The sequence below is a fragment of the Schistocerca cancellata genome, chromosome 12 (assembly GCF_023864275.1).
Source record: "Schistocerca cancellata isolate TAMUIC-IGC-003103 chromosome 12, iqSchCanc2.1, whole genome shotgun sequence".
In the NCBI taxonomy this organism is placed as follows: domain Eukaryota; kingdom Metazoa; phylum Arthropoda; class Insecta; order Orthoptera; family Acrididae; genus Schistocerca; species Schistocerca cancellata.
The window spans coordinates 73,745,804-73,765,312 of record NC_064637.1 but is presented as its reverse complement, the minus strand read 5'-3'; the positions used below and the strand labels follow the sequence as shown (position 1 = coordinate 73,765,312).

The window sequence follows — 19,509 nt, the reverse complement described above, 5'->3', positions numbered from 1 at the left end:
GAATGGGACAAACAAGTTTCAGTGTAGAAACTTTTCAAAATACAATGTCTCATAAATGATTCACACTAGAATCCTGCAACAAACATCACCAATATTCAAATTACCATACTTTTAGCTTGTTAGTGTCAGTAGAGATTATTCCATTTAAAATGCACATGTTTGCACAAAAAATACACTGTCTAAGTATTATTAGAATCTGTTTATTGGCTAACAATACAAGCCCCTGACTATCAATTGATTGTGTGAAAACTACACATCAGTAGCGCTTTCCATTTCCACAATATCTGCAGTGCAAGTTCTAGGTGATTCACCCTGCAGAGATTGGGTACCACACTTGTAATGGCCGAGTTGGTTCAATTTTGTTTGGATAATTTCTAAGGATTTAGTATGCACCATTATAACTGTCCTGTTATTTATTTTTCTGCGCCGCGTGGGATTAGCCGAGCAGTCTAAGGCACTGCGTTCGCAGACTGTGTGGCTAGTCTCGGCGGAGGTTTGAGTCCTCCCTCGGGCATGGGTGTGTGTGTTTGTGCTTAGGATAATTTAGGTTAAGTAGTGTGTAAGCTTAGGGACTGATGACCTTAGCAGTTAAGTCCAATAAGATTTCACACACATTTGAACATTTTTTTTTTATTTTTCTGCAAGCATTGTGACAATACAGAAAACTGTAATATTCCAGAAATAATCAATTATTCATGTCAGTTTTCTTTCAGTTTACACTATGTAGTGGTGTATGTAATTTATGAGTTAGTTAACTGAGTAAGTGTTTTGTTATAGGAAGGAAAGTTGCTGAAATTCAGATTATTACACAGTGTGCTCAGTGAAATGTAGCCAACAACCTGAAGACTTACTTGGTGCGTCCATCCTCTGTGTAGGAAGTGCGGTAAAAGCCTGTTAGTGTCGCCTCCTGCAACTGTCCTCGGAATGGCACCGACAGTACATAGCGGGCCCCCGGCTGCAGGGCTGGAGACACACGCACGGTGTATGTTTCCTGTACAGGGTCCGCCAACTGGTCTACCACTGCCAGTGCTTCGGACCTGCCACTGTTGCCAGCCTCTGTAGTCTGCCTGTGTGGTGCAATTCAAAAGTTAGGCTCCACACATAAAGCAAATCTGAGAATGTGAGGGAGTGAGTGGGTGGCTGAAGAGAAGAATAATGAAAATGTGAACAATACTGAAGGCAGCTTACAGCTGACTTAGAACATTGGACAGGTACATTTGGCAATGAAAATTATGTGGTCCATAAAATTTATTTTCAAAAACAAATTTAATTTTGAATATTCTATCCTAGAGTAATAGTGCTTTTCTCATATTAATCTCAATGTTTTTATTCCCTCAGAAAAGAAATTTAGGCAACTATACTTCATTTTTTAAATCAAATTGTACAAAAATGGATCATTATGAAAGCTCTTTACTGAAGAGTCACCATACAACAGCATTTTTTCACAACAAAAATGTTACATTTAGAAAAAGGCTCTGGGTATGCTTCAGAACAATATACAGTGTTGGTCATCAACCTGCAACTCTCAAGTCGCACATGTCCTGTGGACTAATTTCGTGCAGCCCACAGTGTAATCACTGTTACAATCATAATACACAGAACAAAACCGCAAAACATTTTCTGTGTTTTTGATACAACAACATGCAATTAAGAATGGTAAACAGGAGCTAGCATGTCTCAGTGTTAACAACTAGGTCATAGGTCATATTAACATTGTTAATCTTGGCTAAGTTAATACCAGTGTAGAATAATGTTTCCAGAATTATGTGGTTGCAAAGCTGTCTACTGCAGATAATAAATAAACAGTCTTTCCAACTTTTTACATTGCATTTATTGATATTGTCCTCAGTTTTTTCTTCCTTAAATAAAATCATGTTTCAAAAACAGGCTATATGCTTCTTTCATTAATACCAATTTTTTATTTTAAGCTAGTTTCTAACAATGCTGCTAGCAAACCAAAAAGTATTTGTGATTCTTCAGTTTCTCCCAGCGTATTTCTTGCTCAAACAGTCCATGGGTGTACTGCCAGTCCATAGAGTCCCATGGGCACAACATTTTGGTGATCAGACATGTCACCATCATCAACTGTGCTGACAAACTGAGCTCCTGAAGATGGGTGGCCGTCTTGAATCCCCTCCCCCTGCAAAGTGTTTCTCCGTGGTCAGTGGCCACAGCCGCACGTCACCGGTCGCTGACTCCAGCATCTCAGTGGCCACCACTGACACGCGGCCGCGGGTGTAGACCGCGGAGAGAACATCTCGCAGGGGGAGGGAATTTATGATGGTCGCCCGCCCTCAGGAGCTCAGTTCGTCAGCACACCTGATGATGGAGACTTGTCTGATCGCTGAAATATTGTGCCCGTTTGACACTATGGATCAGCAGTGCACCCGTGGACTGTTCGAGCAAAAAGTTGTTGACTTTTAAATTATTTTTTATTCAACTCCTTTAAAATATTCACCCTGAAACACGTATAGCCCTCAAGGTACTTAGATTTTTGATAATTCAAACTGGGGGATACCAAAATGTTGCTGACTTGAGTACAAAACTTATCTGCAATATTAAGGATAGGTTTAGTCAACAGAATATTATCCCTACTTAAAGTATAGTGTACCTACTCACATGTCATGGCCCACACCCCAAACATTTCAGCTGAGAGGGATACAAGAACACGGGAGCTGTAGAAATTAGTAAAAGTAGACACACTGTTCATGTGGTTCATAGTTATCCCAATTTTGAGAATGAGGGGGTATTAGCCAATTTGATTGCAATGTGCAAATAGTCATAGTACATCAAGGTCTCTTGCCTAAAGTTTACATTATTGCAGATCACAATTCAAAGAAACAGCCTCTCAACTTTGATGTCTTAGGTCGAGATAGTATCACTTCTATAAAAGTAACTAGGACTGATGTTCCAAGAACATAATCTAAATTGAAACTTCCTGGCAGATTAAAACTGTGTGCCTGGTCAGGACTCAAACTTCAGACATCTGTCCCCAACTCATATCCAGCGCTCACTGCTTTACTTCTGGAAGGCCATCTCACATACCTTCCAAAAAAACTTGACCATTGTTCGAGAACAGTACTTCCGTGAACGACTCGAATGGTCTCCATGTAGCTGAACATCCAGAGGACCCAATCCAGTCCATGTTCAAAATGTAATCATATGTGCAAATTCATTTGCAATGTGAACATAAAATGCTCGTTCCACATCATTACAATTTATCATAAAAAATTATCCATGGAACATTAACTAACTAACTTCACAGTAACACAGTTGTGAGCTAGGTAAGATAAACAACAAATACACTGAGGTAACAAAAGTCATGGGACACCTCCTAATATTGTTTACGATCTCCTTTTGCCTGGCATAGTTGTGCAACTTAACTTGGCACGAACTAAACTAGTCACCAGAAATTCTGAGCTGCGCTGCCTTTACAGTTGTCCATAACTGCAGAAGTGTTCCCAGTGCAGGAATTTGTGCACAAACTGACCTCTCGATTGTGTCCCCGAAATGTTCAATGGGATTCATGTTGAGTGGTCTGGTTGGCCAAATCATTTACTCAATTTGTCCAGAATGTTCCCAAAACCAGTTGCAAACAATTGTGGCCTGTTACACGATGCATTGGCATCCATAAAAATTCCATCATTAGTTGGGAACATGATGTCCATGAATGATTGCAAATGGTCTTCAAGTAGCCAAACACCCAGAGGACCCAATCCATTCCATGTAAACGCAGCCCACACCATTATGGAGCCACCACCAGCTTGCACAGTACCTTGTAGACAAGTTGCGTCCACAGCTTGATGGGGTCTGCACCACACACTAACTCTACCAACTGAAATCGCGACTCATATGACCGGGTCAAAGTTTTCCAGTTGTCTAGGGTCAAAACCAATACAATCATGAGCCCAAGAGGTGTTGCAGATGTCACGCTGTTAGAAAATGAACCCGTGTCGGTCATCTGCTCCCATAGCCCATTAATGCCAAATTTCGCCACACTGTCCTAACATATATATTCATTGTACACCCGACATTGATTCCTGAGGTTATTTCACACAGCGCTGCTTGTCTGTTAGTACTGACAACTCTATGCAAATGATGCTGTTCTCGCTCCTTAAGTGAAGGACCTAAGCCACTGGACTGTCCATTGTGAGGGGTAACACTTTACACTTGGTGTTTTCAGCACACTCTTGACCTTGTGGATTTCAGAATATTGAATTCCCTAAAGATTACTGAAATGGAATATCCCATGCATCTGGCTCCAACTATCCCTCCATGTTCAAAGTCTATTAATTCCCATTGTGTGGCCACAATCACATTGGACACCTATTCAAATGAATCACATGAATACAAATGCCAGCTCCACCAATGCACTACTCTTTCATACCTTGAGTACACAACACTACCGCCATTTGTGTATATACATATCACTATCCCACAATCTTTGTCATCTCAGTGTAAATTTGTTAAAATTTCAAGAACGCTTATAAAGGAGAGAAAAATGAAGAAAAACCAGAAAAAAACAAGACAAGGATACAGAATAAATTGCAAATTGTCTGCAGGTGTTAGTTTCAAAATGTACAACTTTTTTTATTTCTTCAACAGCACTGTGATAGTAGAAACACATTATATCATGCTGCTGCAGTGCAATTTATTAAAACCGTCACTCAGCATTACGAATAAGTGCAATATAAAACTTAAAAACAGTTATTCTATGACATACTGTGTCACCACCTGTTCCTTTTCTACATAAATACCCTATTGCTTACTGCTGATGCTCATTTAGTTTTATTTGCTGACAAGACATTAGTTCCAATTTACAATGAGGTGCTTGAAAGAATTCCAGAAAATGTTATAAATACTTTAGAGAAACTTGAATCTTTGTTCCATCAAAATGGATTTAAACTAAATGTAACTAAAAGCAAAATGATGCAATTTGAAGCTAAAGCGTTAGAAAGAAGATAAATAAAAGTAACTTACAATGATCTTGGTATCACAGAAGCAAATCACATGGAGTTCCTAAGCCTAAATTTTGACAAAAATTTCAATTGGAAGGTGTACACAGACTGTTTAGCAAACTTAACAGCCTAGCTTTTGTAATGCATATTTTGTCAGGTCCCAAAAGCATAGACTTCATAAGAACAGTCTATCACTCATTTCGATTCAGTTATTCGCTATGGCATAATCTTCTGGGGAAATTCAGCAAATGTCATGAGACTCAGCACTAAAAAATAAATCAATAAAAAAATAAAATAAAAAATATTAGGAACATGTGTGGTGTGTGTTGCCAAACAACTGGCATCATGTCGACCACTGTTAAAAATCTAAAGATACTATCTATTCCTTCCCTTTAAGTATACAAAGTATTATTGCTTTTATATAAAAATCAACACACATTTAACTCTTAAAAATTTAAAAATAAAAGGCAGTAATATATTTAACATGGAGTCAGGTTCACTGAAAAGATTACTCTATACCCGGCTGGTAGAAACATTACTATTTTACCGAAAAATTCTTTGAGGACAGGAAATTATACATTTAATTTTGTATACTGGAAACTGTTGTATACAACTGTGTAGCAATGTCTCAGAAATGTACATAAAATAATGTAAACATCCAGATATGTCTCCAGTACATCAAATTGACAATGATTTGAAATTGTATGCTACAAGATGAATAAATCTATTTTTCTGTCCAAAGAAAACAGAGATATTTGAACTGTGCAACTTGCCATAAGGAAAAAAATGTCTTTTCAATTTGAATTTAGAAGCTTGTAAGTGAAGTTTATTCCAGATACTGGAAGTAAATCCTAGGACACCTATAAAAGGCTCATACAAAATCCACTGAACTTTTGCACGGCATCCGTCAACTACCATAGATAAGTGATCAGTGTGCCTCCTTACCGTGTGGAAGACCTGCATCTACATCTACGTGATTACTCTGCTATTCACAATAAAGTGCCTGGCAGAGGGTTCAATGAACCACCTTCATGTTGTCTCTCTACTGTTCCACTCTCAAATGGCAAGTGGGAAAAACAAGCACTCACATTTTTCTGTGTGAGCCCTGATTTCTTTTACTTTATTGTGATGATCATTTCTCCCTATGTAGGTGGGTGCCAACAGAATGTTTTTGTAATCAGAGGAGAAAACTGGTGATTGAAATTTCATGAGAAGATCCCCTCGTAATGAAAAACGCATTTGTTTTAATTATTGCCACTCGAATTCACATATCATGTCTGTGGCACTACCTCCCCCACTTCGCGATAATACAAAACGAGCTGCCATTTATTGTACTTTTTCGATGTCATCCGTCAGTCCAACCTGATGCAGATCCCACACCGCACAGCAATACTCTAGAATAGGGCGGACAAGTGTGGTGTAAGCAGTCTCTTTGGTAGACCTGTTGCACCTTCTAAGTGTTCTGCCAATGAATCACAGTCTTTGGTTTGCTCTAGCCACAATATTATCTATGTGATCATTCCAATTTAGATTATTTGTAACTGTAATCCCTAAGTATTTAGTTGAATTTACAGCCTTCAGATTTGTGTAACTTATCGCGTAATTGAAATTTAGCTGATTTCTTTTAGTACTCATGTGAATAATTTCACACTTTTCTTTATTCAGGGTCAATTGCCACTTTTCACACCATACAGATATCTTATCTAAATAATTTTGAAAGTTGTTTTGATCATCTGATGACTTTACAAGCTGGTAAATGACAGCATCGTCTGCAAACAATCTAAGAAGGCTACTCGGATTGTCTCCTATGTTGTTAATATAGATCAGGAACAACAGAGAGTCCATAACACTTCCTTGGGGAACGCCAGATATTACTTCTGTTTTACTAGATGACTTTCCACCTATTACTTTGAACTGTGACCTTTCTGACAGGAAATCACAAATCCAGTCGCGCAACTGTGGCGATACTCTGTAGGCATACAGTTTGGTTACAAGACGTTTGTGAGAAACGGTGTCGAAAGCCTTATGGAAATCTAAAAATATGGAATCAATTTGACATCCCCTGTCAATAGCACTTATTACTTCATGAGTATAAAGAGCTAGTTGTGTTTCACAAGAATGTTATTTTCTGAATCCGTGCTGACTATATGTCAATAAATCGTTTTCTTTGCTGTACTTCATAATGTTCGAATACAGTATATGTTCTAAATCCCTACTGCAAACCGACGTTAGTGATATAAGCCTGTAATTCAGCGGATTACTCGTACTTCCCTTTTTGGGTGTTGGTGTGATTTGAGCAATTTTCCAGTCTTTAGGTACGGATCTTTCTGTGGGAAAGTGGTTGTATATAATTGCTAAATGTGGAGCCATTTTATCAGAATACTCTGAGAGGAACCTGACTGGTATACAATCTGGACCAGAGGCCTTGCCTTTATTAAGTGATTTAAGCTGCTTTGTTACACTGAGGATATCTACTTATATGTTTCTTATCTTGGCAGTTGTTCTTGATTGGAATTCAGGAATATTTACTTCGTCTTCTTTGGTGAAGGAGTTTCGGAAATCCATGTTTAATAACTCTGCTTTAGTGGCACTGTCATCAGTGACTTCACCGTTGTTATCGCGCAGTGAAGGTATTGATTGCACCTTGCCACTGGTGTGCTTTATGTATGACCAGAATCGCTTTGGGTTTTCTGCCAGATTTCAAGACAGAATTTCGTTGTGGAAATTATTAAAAGCATCTTGCATTAAAGTGCGCGCTATATTTCGAACTTCTGTAAAACTTTGCCAATATTGGGGATTTTGCATTCTTTTAAGTTTGGCATGCTTTTTTTTGTTGTTTCTGCAACAATGATCTGACCCATTTTGTGCACCATGGGGGATCTGTACCATCACTTATTAATTTTTGTGGTATATACCTCTCAATTGCTGTTGATACTATCTCTTTGAAAACATTCCACAACTTTTCTACTCTTACCTGATCAGATCAGAAAGAGTGAAGACTGTCTCTTAAATAGGCGTTAAGAGCATTTTTATCAGCTTTTTAAGCTGCGTTTCTTTTTTATGGTTGTAGGTGTTGCAGTATTCAGCCTAGCAGCAACTGCCTTGTGGTCGCTAATCCCTGTATTCGTCACAACACTCACTATTTTTCCAGGATTATTTGTTGCTAAAAGGTCAAGTATGCTTTCACAACTATTTATGCTTTGAGTGGGCTCATGAACTAATTGTTTAAAATAATTTTCTGAGAAAGCATTCAGTACAATTTCGGATGATGTTTTATGCCTGCTGAACCTGGGTTCAGTTCTGAATATTCATGGGTGTTTTTCTTTGGTAAGTGGACTGGAATGGGATCCATTCAGCCTCTTAATGCCAGCTGAGGACCCGGATGAATGAGGAGTAGCAGTGCTGAAGGCTGGAAAGTCGACAATGGCCAGGAAAGCAGTTTGTAGACCCCATGTTGCTCCGTACCACATCTGAGTGATGCCTCGTGGCAGAGGACAACATGGCAGCCAATCAGTATCACAAGGTCATCTCAGCCCGAATAGAAAGCATAGAGTTTAGCCAGATTAACGTGTAAGTATTAGAGATGTCATGGCATTTGAATGTTGTGCAGGGGCAGTTGAATTTAGTGAAACTAAACTTCTAATTTTTGTTGCTTATAGGTCCCCTAACTCTGACTTCAGAGCATTTCTGCTCAAGCTAGAGAGGGTTTTTGATTCACCTTATAGGAAGTACCAGAAATTAGTTATATGTCGTGACTTCAATATTAATTTTGTATATGATTGTGCAAGAAAAAGGATTTTGGTACATCTCCTAAATTCATATGGTCTGATGCAGATTGTTTTTACAACTAGTGTGCAGGGGTACAGTAGCACAGCCATAGACAATATTTTTATTCATTCTTTATTATTAGATGGACATTCTGTTAGTAAAAAATGTCCTTTCAGACCATGATGCACAAATTTTAATACTAAAAGACTTTTGTACTCAAACAAATGTCACATGTAACTACAAACTATGTAGTATAGTTAATCCAATGGCAATAGAGTTTTTCAAATCTCATCAAGGAACAAGAGTGGCAGGATATTTATAGTGCTGATAACATAGATGACAAATATAATGCTTTCCTTAACACATTTCCCATGCTCTTTGAGAGTTGCTTTTCATTAGAACGCTCTAAACAGGACGCTAACAGTAAAAGGCAGCCTGTGTGGCTGATTAGGGGTATAAGGATATCGCGTAGAACAAAGTGGAAATTATATCAAAATGTTAGAAGTAGTCACAATCAAGCTGCAGTAGCCCATTACAAACAGTACTGTAAGGTGCTTAAAAATGTTATTAGAAAGGCAAAGAGTATGTGGTACGCAAATAGAATAGCTAATTCACAGGACAAAATTAAAACCTTATGGTCAGTTATGAAGAAAGTGTCTGGTCAGCAGCACAAGGTTGACAACATAAAGTTAGTTCACAGTAAAAATATTTCTGTTACTGATGAATCAGATACATGTACAGCATTTAACTATCATTTTCTGAGCATTGCTGGTGAATTAAATAAAAATTTAGTTTCTACAGGGAATCTTAGAACTCTCTTGGCAAATGCGTTTCCAAAATTGATGTTTGAAATACTCCACTGTGATACAGACAAAGTGGAGCTTGAGTAAATAATTAAATCACTGAAGACTAAGGACACGCTTGGATATGACAGAGTGCCTAGCAGAATATTAAAGTACTGTGCTGCACATGTTAGCCCTATATTTAGCCATACTTGCAATTTTTCATTTAGGAATGGCCAGTTTCCTGAAAGATTAAAGTACTCAGTAGTAAAGCCACTTCATCAAAAGGGAGAAAGGGATAATGCACACAATTCTAGACCTATTTCTATGCTATCAGTGTTTGCTAAAGTTATTGAAAAGGCTGTGTATGTAAGGATAATTGATCGGCTTTAGAAGTCATTTAAGATCTGAAAATACTATTTTTTTTTCTCTGTGAGGTACTGGATGTATTAAACGAATGGTTTTGAATGCTAGGCATATTTTTTGATTTCACTAATGCGTTTGATTGTGTTGATCATGAAATATTGCTCCAGAAGTTGGACCATTGCGGAATACGGGAAGCAGATCACAACTGGTTCACCTCTTACTTTAACAACAGACAGCAAAAGGTCATTACTCTCAGTGTTGAGAATGGCTGTGACGTGGGGTCTGAGTGGGATGTGGTTAAATGGAGGGGTGGGGGTGGGGGGTCCCACAGGGATCAGTGTTGGGGCCACTCCATATCTTTATTTATATAAATGATACGCTCTCTAGTATTACGGGCAACTCAAATATTTCTGTCTGCTGATGACACTAGTTTGGTAGTAAAGGATTTTGTGTGCAACACTGGCTTGGTTTCAAATAGTGAAGTTCATGACATAAGTTCATGGCTTGTAGAAAATAAACTAACACTAAATCACAGTAAAGCTCAGTTTTTAGTTTCTAACAAACAATTCAACAAAACTGAGTTTGTTTTAATTTCACAGAGTGGGCATATGATTAGTGAAACTGAACAGTTCAAATTTATTGGTGTTCAGATAGATAGTAAACTCTTGTGGAAAGCCTACATTTGGGATCTTGTTCAAAGACTTAATGCTGCCATTTTTACTATTTGAATAGTATCTGAAGTAAGTGACTGTTCGACGCAAAAATTAGTCTACTTTGCTTATCTTCATTCACTTATGTCATATGGTATTATATTTTGTGGTAACTCTTCCCATTCTAAAAGGATATTTTTGGCTCAGAAATGGGCAGTTCAGGCAATAAGTGGTGTAATTGCTTGGACCTCTTGACACCTGTTGACTACTCGGGTATTTTGACATTGGTCTCTCTCTTTATATATATATATATATATTCTTTATTGTCATTTCTTGTGAACAATATCAGCTTATTCCCAAGAATAAGCAGCTTTCACTCAATTAATACTCGGCAGAAATCCAACCTGCATTTGGATCGAACTAACTCTTGTGCAGTAAGTGTGCAGTATACTGCTACATCCATTTTCATTTAGCTACCACAGAAAATTCAAAAATCTTAGTAGTAATCCACACGCTTTCAAATCAAAACTGAAGAGTTTCCTTGTGGGTCACTCCTCCTATTTTGTTGAGTAATTAAGCTGATGTTATATTGTTGAGTACATTTATATAAACTTATGGCTTGTCTTTTTTTGGGTTCATAAACATTTTATTTTTATCTGTTATTGCTTTTATATTGTAATTTCATGCACTGGCACATTCCATAACCTTGGAGATTTGCTCCTCAATTTGGTCCCATGGAACTTGACATGTAACTAAATAAATAAAAAATTCAAAATCTGCAGAACACTTATGATGAAAACTTACACCTTACCAAAGTCACAAGATCTTGAAGGCTATCAATTTTGATGACTAAAACCTGCTCTTTGCATCTCATTGCTCACTTAAGAGATATTTCTGCTCTATTCTATGGTATCAACTCTAAAACAGATGGCAAAGAACTGCATAAATAATACAGTATAGTAATTGGTATAGACTGTTTTGTCTCTATCAACCAAGTATACATTGTAAAGGGTGTTTACTGCATTCATTTACGTTTTTGCTCTACAAATCGTACATTATTATGGGGAAAAAAAACAACATGACCCAAAAGTGAAATATGAACAATAAGTATTCACACTAGTAACTAAACAGTGTGAGATATCTACATTTACATCTATACTCTGAAAACCACCGTGAGATGCATGGCAGATGATATGTCCCATTTTACCAGAGATGTTAGGGTTTCTTCCTGTTCCATTCATGTACGGAGCATGGGAAGAATGATTGTTTGAATGCCTCAGTGCATACAGTAATTATTCTAATCTTATACTCATGGTCACAACGTGAGTGATACATAGGAGGTTGTAGTATATCCCTAGAGTAATAATTTAAAGCCTGTTCTTGAAACTGTGTTAGTAGACTGTCTCAGGATAGTTTATGTCTGTCTTCAAGAGTCTGCCAGTTCAGTTCCTTTAGTATCTCTGTGACACTCTCCCATGGACTAAACAAACCTGTGACCATCTGTGCTGCCCTTCTCTGTATGCTTTCAGTGCCCTCTATTAGTCCTATCTGCTATGGGTCCCACATACTTGACCAGTATTCTAGAACTGGTACACTCTTGTTGACTGATTGCACTTCCCCAGTATTCTACCAGTGAACCGAAGTCTACCACCTGCTTTACCCATGAATGAACCTATGTGATCATTCCATTTCATATCCCTACAAAGTGTTACATCCAGCTATTTGTATGAGTTGGCCAATTCCATCAGTTACTCACTGATATTATAGTTACTACATAACTTTCTTTTTCCTTTTGTGAAGTGCAAAATTTTACATTTTTGAACATTTAGAGCAAGTTGCCAGTTTCAGCACCACTTTGAAATCTTATCAAGATCTGACTGAATATTTATGTAGCTTCTTTCAGATAGTACTTCATTATAGATAACTGCACCATCTGCAAAAAGCCTGATGTTACTCCTAATATTGTCTGCAAGGTCATTAATATACAACATGAACAGCAAAGGTGCCAATACATTTCCCTGGGGAACACCAGAAGTTACTTCTACATCTGACAATGACTCTCCATCCAAGAAAACATGCTGTGTCCTCCCTACTATACAGTCATCAATCCAGTCACAAATTTCACTTGATGCCCCATATGACTATACTTTTGACAATAAGCATAGGCTATGTGTGATTTCATGAGGGATCCCAATCAAACTGATGCTATAATGGCTTTCATACATTTCTATACATTGAAGAAGCTATTGTGGAAATGAAAGAAAGCTAAAGAGTGGGATTAAAATTCAAGGTAAAATGATACCAACAATAAGATCCGCTGATGACACTACTATACTCACAAGGGTTTCCCGATCACACCCCCCTCAGATTTAGTTATAAGTTGGCACAGTGGATAGGCCTTGAAAAACTGAACACAGATCAACTGAGAAAACAGGAAGAAGTTGTGTGGAACTATGAAAAAATTAGTAAAATATACAAACTGAGTAGTCCATGGCCAGATAGGCAACATCAAGGAAAATGTGAGCTCAGGAGCGCCGTGGTTCCATGGTTAGCGAGAGCAGCTACGGAACGAGAGGTCCTAGGTTCAAGTATTCTCTCCAGTGAAAAGTTTAACTTTTTATTTTCAGTTTATGTGACACACTCTTATGTTTTCATCACTTTTTTGGGAGTGATTATCACATCCACAAGAAAACCTAAATCGGGCAAGGTAGAAGAATCTTTTTACCCATTCGCTAAGTGTACAAGTTAGGTGGGCCGACAACATATTCCTGTCAAGTGACGCACATGCCGTCACCAGTGTCGTATAGAATATATGAGATGTGTGTTTTTCTGTGGAGGAATCGGGTGATCTATGACCTTGCGATCAAATGTTTTCAGTTCCCATTGGAGAGGCACGTCCTTTCATCTACTAATTGCACGGTTTTGCGGTGCGGTCGCAAAACACAGACACTAAAGTTATTACAGTGAACAGAGATGTCAATGAACGAACGGACAGATCATAACTTTGCGAAAATAAAGAAAGTAAAATTTTCAGTTGAGGTAAGACTTGAACCAAGGACCTCTCGTTCCGCAGCTACTCACACTAACCACAGCACTCCTACACTCACACTTTCCTTGATGTTGCCTATCTTACGCATGGACTACTCAGTTTGTATATTTTACTAATTTTATTCATAGTTCCACACAACTTCTTCCTGTTTTCTTGATTGATCTGTGTTCAGCTTTTCAAGACCTATCCACTGTGCCAACTTATAACTAAATCTGAGGGGGGTGCGATGGGGAGGCTCCCTTGTCAGTGAAAGTGAAGGTGAATTACAGGACTGACAGTAAACTGAAAAAAGCTGAAGGTAATGAGATGTATCAGAAATGAGAATAGTGAGGAACTTAGCAGTAAATTGATGATCATGAAGTAGATTAAGTGAAGGAATTCTGCCACCTTTGAAACAAAATAACTCATGACGGACAAAGCAATGGTTACATAAAAAGCAGGCTTGGAACATTTTATGGAGTGATGAAGTACACTTTGTTATTTCTCTTCTGCATGTTCATACAAATATTTCCACAAATTTGCATTGTCCTACAATCAGTCTTTTTTCATGGCAACTCTCCCAAATACCAAATGTTTAATTATAACCACCTTGTATTTAATGTTTGAGTTAGAATTATGTGGAGAATAGTAACATACTTACTCACTTATACAGTGTGTGGGCACAGAATTTTTGTGTAGTTAATTTGGAATTTTTTCCTTTAAAGTCTGAATGTGAAGTTTTCTGTACCTTTATGGTGATATATAAATAAATAACTGTGTTGTTCATTAATGTTACGTTGCCGTGAATGCACTTTTAACAATATGCTCTTGTGTACCATATTTTTATACATACAATATTATGTCTCAATAAAGGTATTTGTTTGTGTTTTATTATTATTATTATTATTATTGACTTTTTTTCTCAGACTTAAGTCTGGTTAAAAATGGAACGTGACGCGGACCTCGGTCAAGCGTGACTTCCTTGTAACTGTATGGTATATGTTATATTGCATTTAGGAACTTTCGGGTAATTGAACATGTATCAATAATTACAGATTTTTGTAGTTGTATATATATGTTTGGATGTAGCTGTATTGCATTGATGTACTGGTGAATATTGTGAGGTATGACTCCTGTAGTTGATAGTATAATTGGGATAATGTCGACTTTATCCTGATGCCACATGTCCTTGACTTCCTCAGCCAGTTGGATGTATTTTTCAATTTTTTCTCCTGTTTTCTTCTATATATTTGTTGTGTTGGGTATGGATATTTCAATTATTTGTGTTAATTTCTTCTTTTTATTGGTGAGTATGATGTCAGGTTTGTTATGTGGTGTTGTTTTATCTGTTATAATCGTTCTGTTCCAGTATAATTTGTATTCATCATTCTCCAGTACCTTTTGTGGTGTGTACTTGTATGTGGGAACGTGTTGTTTTATTAGTTTATGTTTTATGGCAAGTTGTTGATGTATTATTTTTGCTACATTGTCATGTCTTCTGGGGTATTCTGTATTTGCTAGTATTGTACATCCGCTTGTGATGTGATCTACTGTTTCTATTTGTTGTTTGCAAAGTCTGCATTTATCTGTTGTGGTATTGGGATCTTTAACAATATGCTTGCTGTAATATCTGGTGTTTATTGTTTGATCCTGTATTGCAATCACGAATCCTTCCATCTCACTGTATATATTGCCTTTTCTTAGCCATGTGTTGGATGCGTCTTGATCGATGTGTGGTTGTGTTAGATGATACGGGTGCTTGCCATGTAGTGTTTTCTTCTTCCAATTTACTTTCTTCGTATCTGTTGATGTTATGTGCTCTAAAGGGTTGTGGAAGTGGTTATGAAATTGCAGTGGTGTAGCTGATGTATTTATATGAGTGATTCCTTTGTGTATTTTGCTAGTTTCTGCTCGTTCTATAAAGAAATTTCTTAAATTGTCTACCTGTTCATAATGTAGAGATATGAATATAATAAAAGGAAACATTCCACGTGGGAAAAAATATATCTAGAAACAAACATGATGTGACTTACCAAACGAAAGCGCTGGCACGTCAATAGATACACAAACAAACACAAACATACACACAAAATTCTAGCTTTTGCAACCAACGGTTGCCTCGTCAGGAAAGAGGGAAGGAGAGGGAAAGATGAAAGGATTTGGGTTTTAAGGGAGAGGGTAAGGAGTCATTCCAATCCCGGGAGCAGAAAGACTTACCTTAGGGGGAAAAAAGGATGGGTATACACTCGCACACACACACATATCCATCCACACATATACAGACACAAGCAGACATATACAGAGGCAAAGAGTTCGGGCAGAGATGTCAGTCGAGGCGGAAGTGCAGAGGCAAAGATGTTGTTAAATGACAGGTGAGGTATGAGTGGCGGCAACTTGAAATTAGCGGAGATTGAGGCCTGGTGGATAACGGGAAGAGAGGATATATTGAAGAGCAAGTTCCCATCTCCGGAGTTTGGATAGGTTGGTGTTAGTGGGAAGTATCCAGATAACCCGGATGGTGTAGCACTGTGCCAAGATGTGCTGGCTATTTTTCTTACATTTGTCTGTTCCAAAAGCCATATTTATATCATTGCTGAATACTTCTGTTATCTTTAGTAATTGGTTGAGTTGAGTTGTTGATTTGTTGCTGCCAGTAGTTTTAGATCATCCATGTATAGCAAATGTGTGATTTTGTGTGGGTATGTTCCAGTAATATTGTATCCATAATTTGTATTATTTAGCATGTTGGATAGTGGGTTCAGAGCAAGACAGAACCAGAAAGGACTTAATGAGTCTCCTTGGTATATTCCACGCTTAATCTGTATTGGCTGTGATGTGATGTTATCTGAATTTGTTTGGATATTAAGTGTGGTTTTCCAGTTTTTCATTACTGTGTTTAGAAACTGTATCAATTTAGGATCTACTTTGTATATTTCCAATATCTGTAGTAACCATGAGTGAGGTACACTATCAAAGGCTTTTTGGTAATCAATGTATGCGTAGTGTAGGGACCTTTGTTTAGTTTTAGCTTGATATGTCACCTCTGTATCTATTATCAGTTGCTCTTTACATCCTCGTGCTCCTTTGCAGCAGCCTTTTTGTTCTTCATTTATAATTTTGTTCTGTGTTGCATGTGTCATTAATTTCTGTGTGATGACTGAAGTTAATATTTTGTATATTGTTGGTAGGCATGTTATGGGGCGATATTTAGCTGGGTTTGCTGTGTCTGCTTGATCTTTAGGTTTCAGATAGGTTATTCCATGTGTGAGTGTATCAGGGAATGTGTATGGGTCTGCAATGTAACTGTTAAATAATTTAGTTAGATGTGAATGTGTTGAGGTGAACTTCTTTAGCCAGTAATTTGCTATTTTATCATTTCCAGGGGCTTTCCAATTGTGTGTAGAATTAATTGCTCGGGTGACTTCATGTTGCAAAATTATCACTTCAGGCATTTGTGGTATCATCTTGTATGTGTCTGTTTCTGCTTGTATCCACCGTGCATGCCTGTTATGTTGTACCGGGTTTGACCATATGCTGCTCCAGAAGTGTTCCATGTCTGTTATGTTTGGTGGATTGTCTATTTTAATGTGTGTGTTATCCATTGTTTGGTAAAATCTCTTTTGGTTTGTGTTGAATGTTTGGTTTTGTTTCCTTCTATTTTCACTTTTTTTGTATCTTCTAAGTCGTTTGGCCAATGCTTGTAATTTCTGCTTTTTTTCATCTGATTGCTCTATTGCTTCTTGTTGTGAGATTTTACCTAACCTTTTTCGTTTTTTGTCTGATATTTCATTTCTTATAAATTGTGTTAGCTGTCCGATGTCTTTTCTCAGTTTTTCTATTCTGATCTGTAGCCTGTGTTGCCATGCTGGTTTTGTGGGTTTCTTCTGTGTGTTGGTTTGTTCTGATCTCTGCCTAGTGTGTATATTTAGTGTAGTGAGTGCTCCTATATAAACCAGTAGTTGTAACTCTTCCATAGTTGTGTTTTCATTTATTTTGTTGTGTATGATTGTGTTGATAGTTTTTATTGTTGTTTCGACTTGTGGGTTATTTGGCGGTCTATGCAAGAATGGTCTAATGTCTGTATTTGTGTCTTTGTATTCTATATATGTCAGCTGAAATTTCTCTTCTATATCTAACACGTGTCTCTCTTTGTGTTCTATTTGTGCTTGTTCTGGTGGCTGTCTTAAGATTTCGTTTTCCTCTGATTGTTTAATTGATGCGTGTTGGTCTTTGTTTGTTTGCTCTGGGATGTTTGAGTCCATTACTGTGTTTTCTTCTTCTTCCGATTGCACATTATTTTGTTTCAGTATTTGTTGTACTTGTTGTTTGATGTTTTCTAATTCTGACTGGGGTATCCTGTTATTTTTGATTATTACACGGATCTGATCAGCTAGTCGTTGTTCTGTTAAAAATTTTAATTCCGGGTATCTGGTAATAAATGTTGTGTATACTTGTGATCTGTATCCAGTTGTGTTGGTTCCTAGGTTTGTTGCTTGGTAATAACAGAACATGAGGTGTCGATTAACTTCATCTGACCATCTCATCCTCTGTCTTTGTTTTCCTTCTAGGGTGGTTGCAGGAAGCATATCCTGCAAAACACCTCTATTCGGATTTAAATCATTTTCCAGTTGGCTAGCAGTGTCGTTACCATTGTGGGCGGGCATAGGGTTCAAGCGTGGTCCCCGACCATGACGGCGCTTGTCCGAGGCTTCTTTAGTTCTGTCCTGAACCAAGTAATCACACTAAAAGGGGGGTTAGCCCTATTAGTGGTTTGTTCTTTTCGTCGCCTTTTACGACTGGCAGAACATACCGGAGGCCTATTCTTTTCCCGGGCCTCCACGGGGTTTATTATTATTATTATTATTATTATTATTATTATTATTATTATTATTATTATTATTATTATTATTTTATTATTATGTCTGAAGTACTCCTATGGCAGCAAGCATCAGTTGGAGTTTGCCAGCTGATGCCTTTACATCACAGTAAGTACGACAGAGCTTGCAACTTTGCAGCCACCATGTAAGGGGCCCCTCAAACAACGCAAAATGAGGTTTCTTGATGGAAGAAAATTTATCAACAGCATATTAAAAACGTTCTCAAAATGTGTGCAAATCATTTCCGTGTTATTCTGATCCCCACAATCACAAAATATTGTTGTGTTGATACAATAAATGTTCATAGCTGTTTAAACTGGCTGCAAATTATTCCAAGTACAAGAATGTGTAACTGTTGCCTGATACGTTAGAACTAGATATATTTCAACACTGATTTTATGATTTAGCCATCCAAAACCCTCTCAACCTGAAGTTACATCTACATTAGTTGTGCAAACTGGGGGGGGGGGGGGGGGGGGGGGGGGAACCACCTCTCTCAATCCTATCAAATTTTGTTTGATGCCTCATGAAATCACTCTTATTATTAAAGTATAGTTATGGCGCTGTTTCAAATGCTTTTAGATAGTCAAGAAATGTCTCTATCGGACTGCCTTGATCCACTGCCTTCAGGAGGCCGTATCATGAAACTGTAAGTTGCGTTTCACAGACCAGTGTTTCCAAAATACTTCATTATGCTTGGGCTCAGAATGTGTTCTACGGTTCTACAATAGATGGATATCAAGGCTATTCTACAGTATTTCTGTGCATTGCATCTGCTATTCTACTTTTACATGAGTGTGACCTCTGCTTTCTTCCAACTACTGTGGTCTGTTTTTCTGAGATACAATGGTTCAAAGAGAGATTGTTTCTCGGCACTACTGACACTACTATCTATGTCATTCATTCTTCCAGCGGTGCGATTTTCCTTTGTGGAGTAACATCCAAAAGCAAAGCACAGCATATTTCTTTTTCTTTGCTACCTTCAATTCCATATCCTGTGTTATCCACAAGTATTTGAACAAATTGTGCCACTGTCTGCTTTTACGTATGGCCAGACTTTCTTTCAATTTATGAGGGATC

The 19,509-nt window shown here is 37.7% G+C and overlaps 1 protein-coding gene across 1 annotated transcript in view; it reads right to left on the bottom strand.

The window, feature by feature from the left end:
- Nucleotides 1-19,509, bottom strand: part of LOC126109466 (aminopeptidase Ey-like) — a 261,112-nt gene that overhangs the window by 192,511 nt on the left and 49,092 nt on the right. The window contains exon 4 of the mRNA XM_049914495.1: nucleotides 852-1,067. Coding sequence (XP_049770452.1) covers nucleotides 852-1,067 — 216 coding nt within the window. The remainder of the gene's footprint in view (nucleotides 1-851; nucleotides 1,068-19,509) is intronic.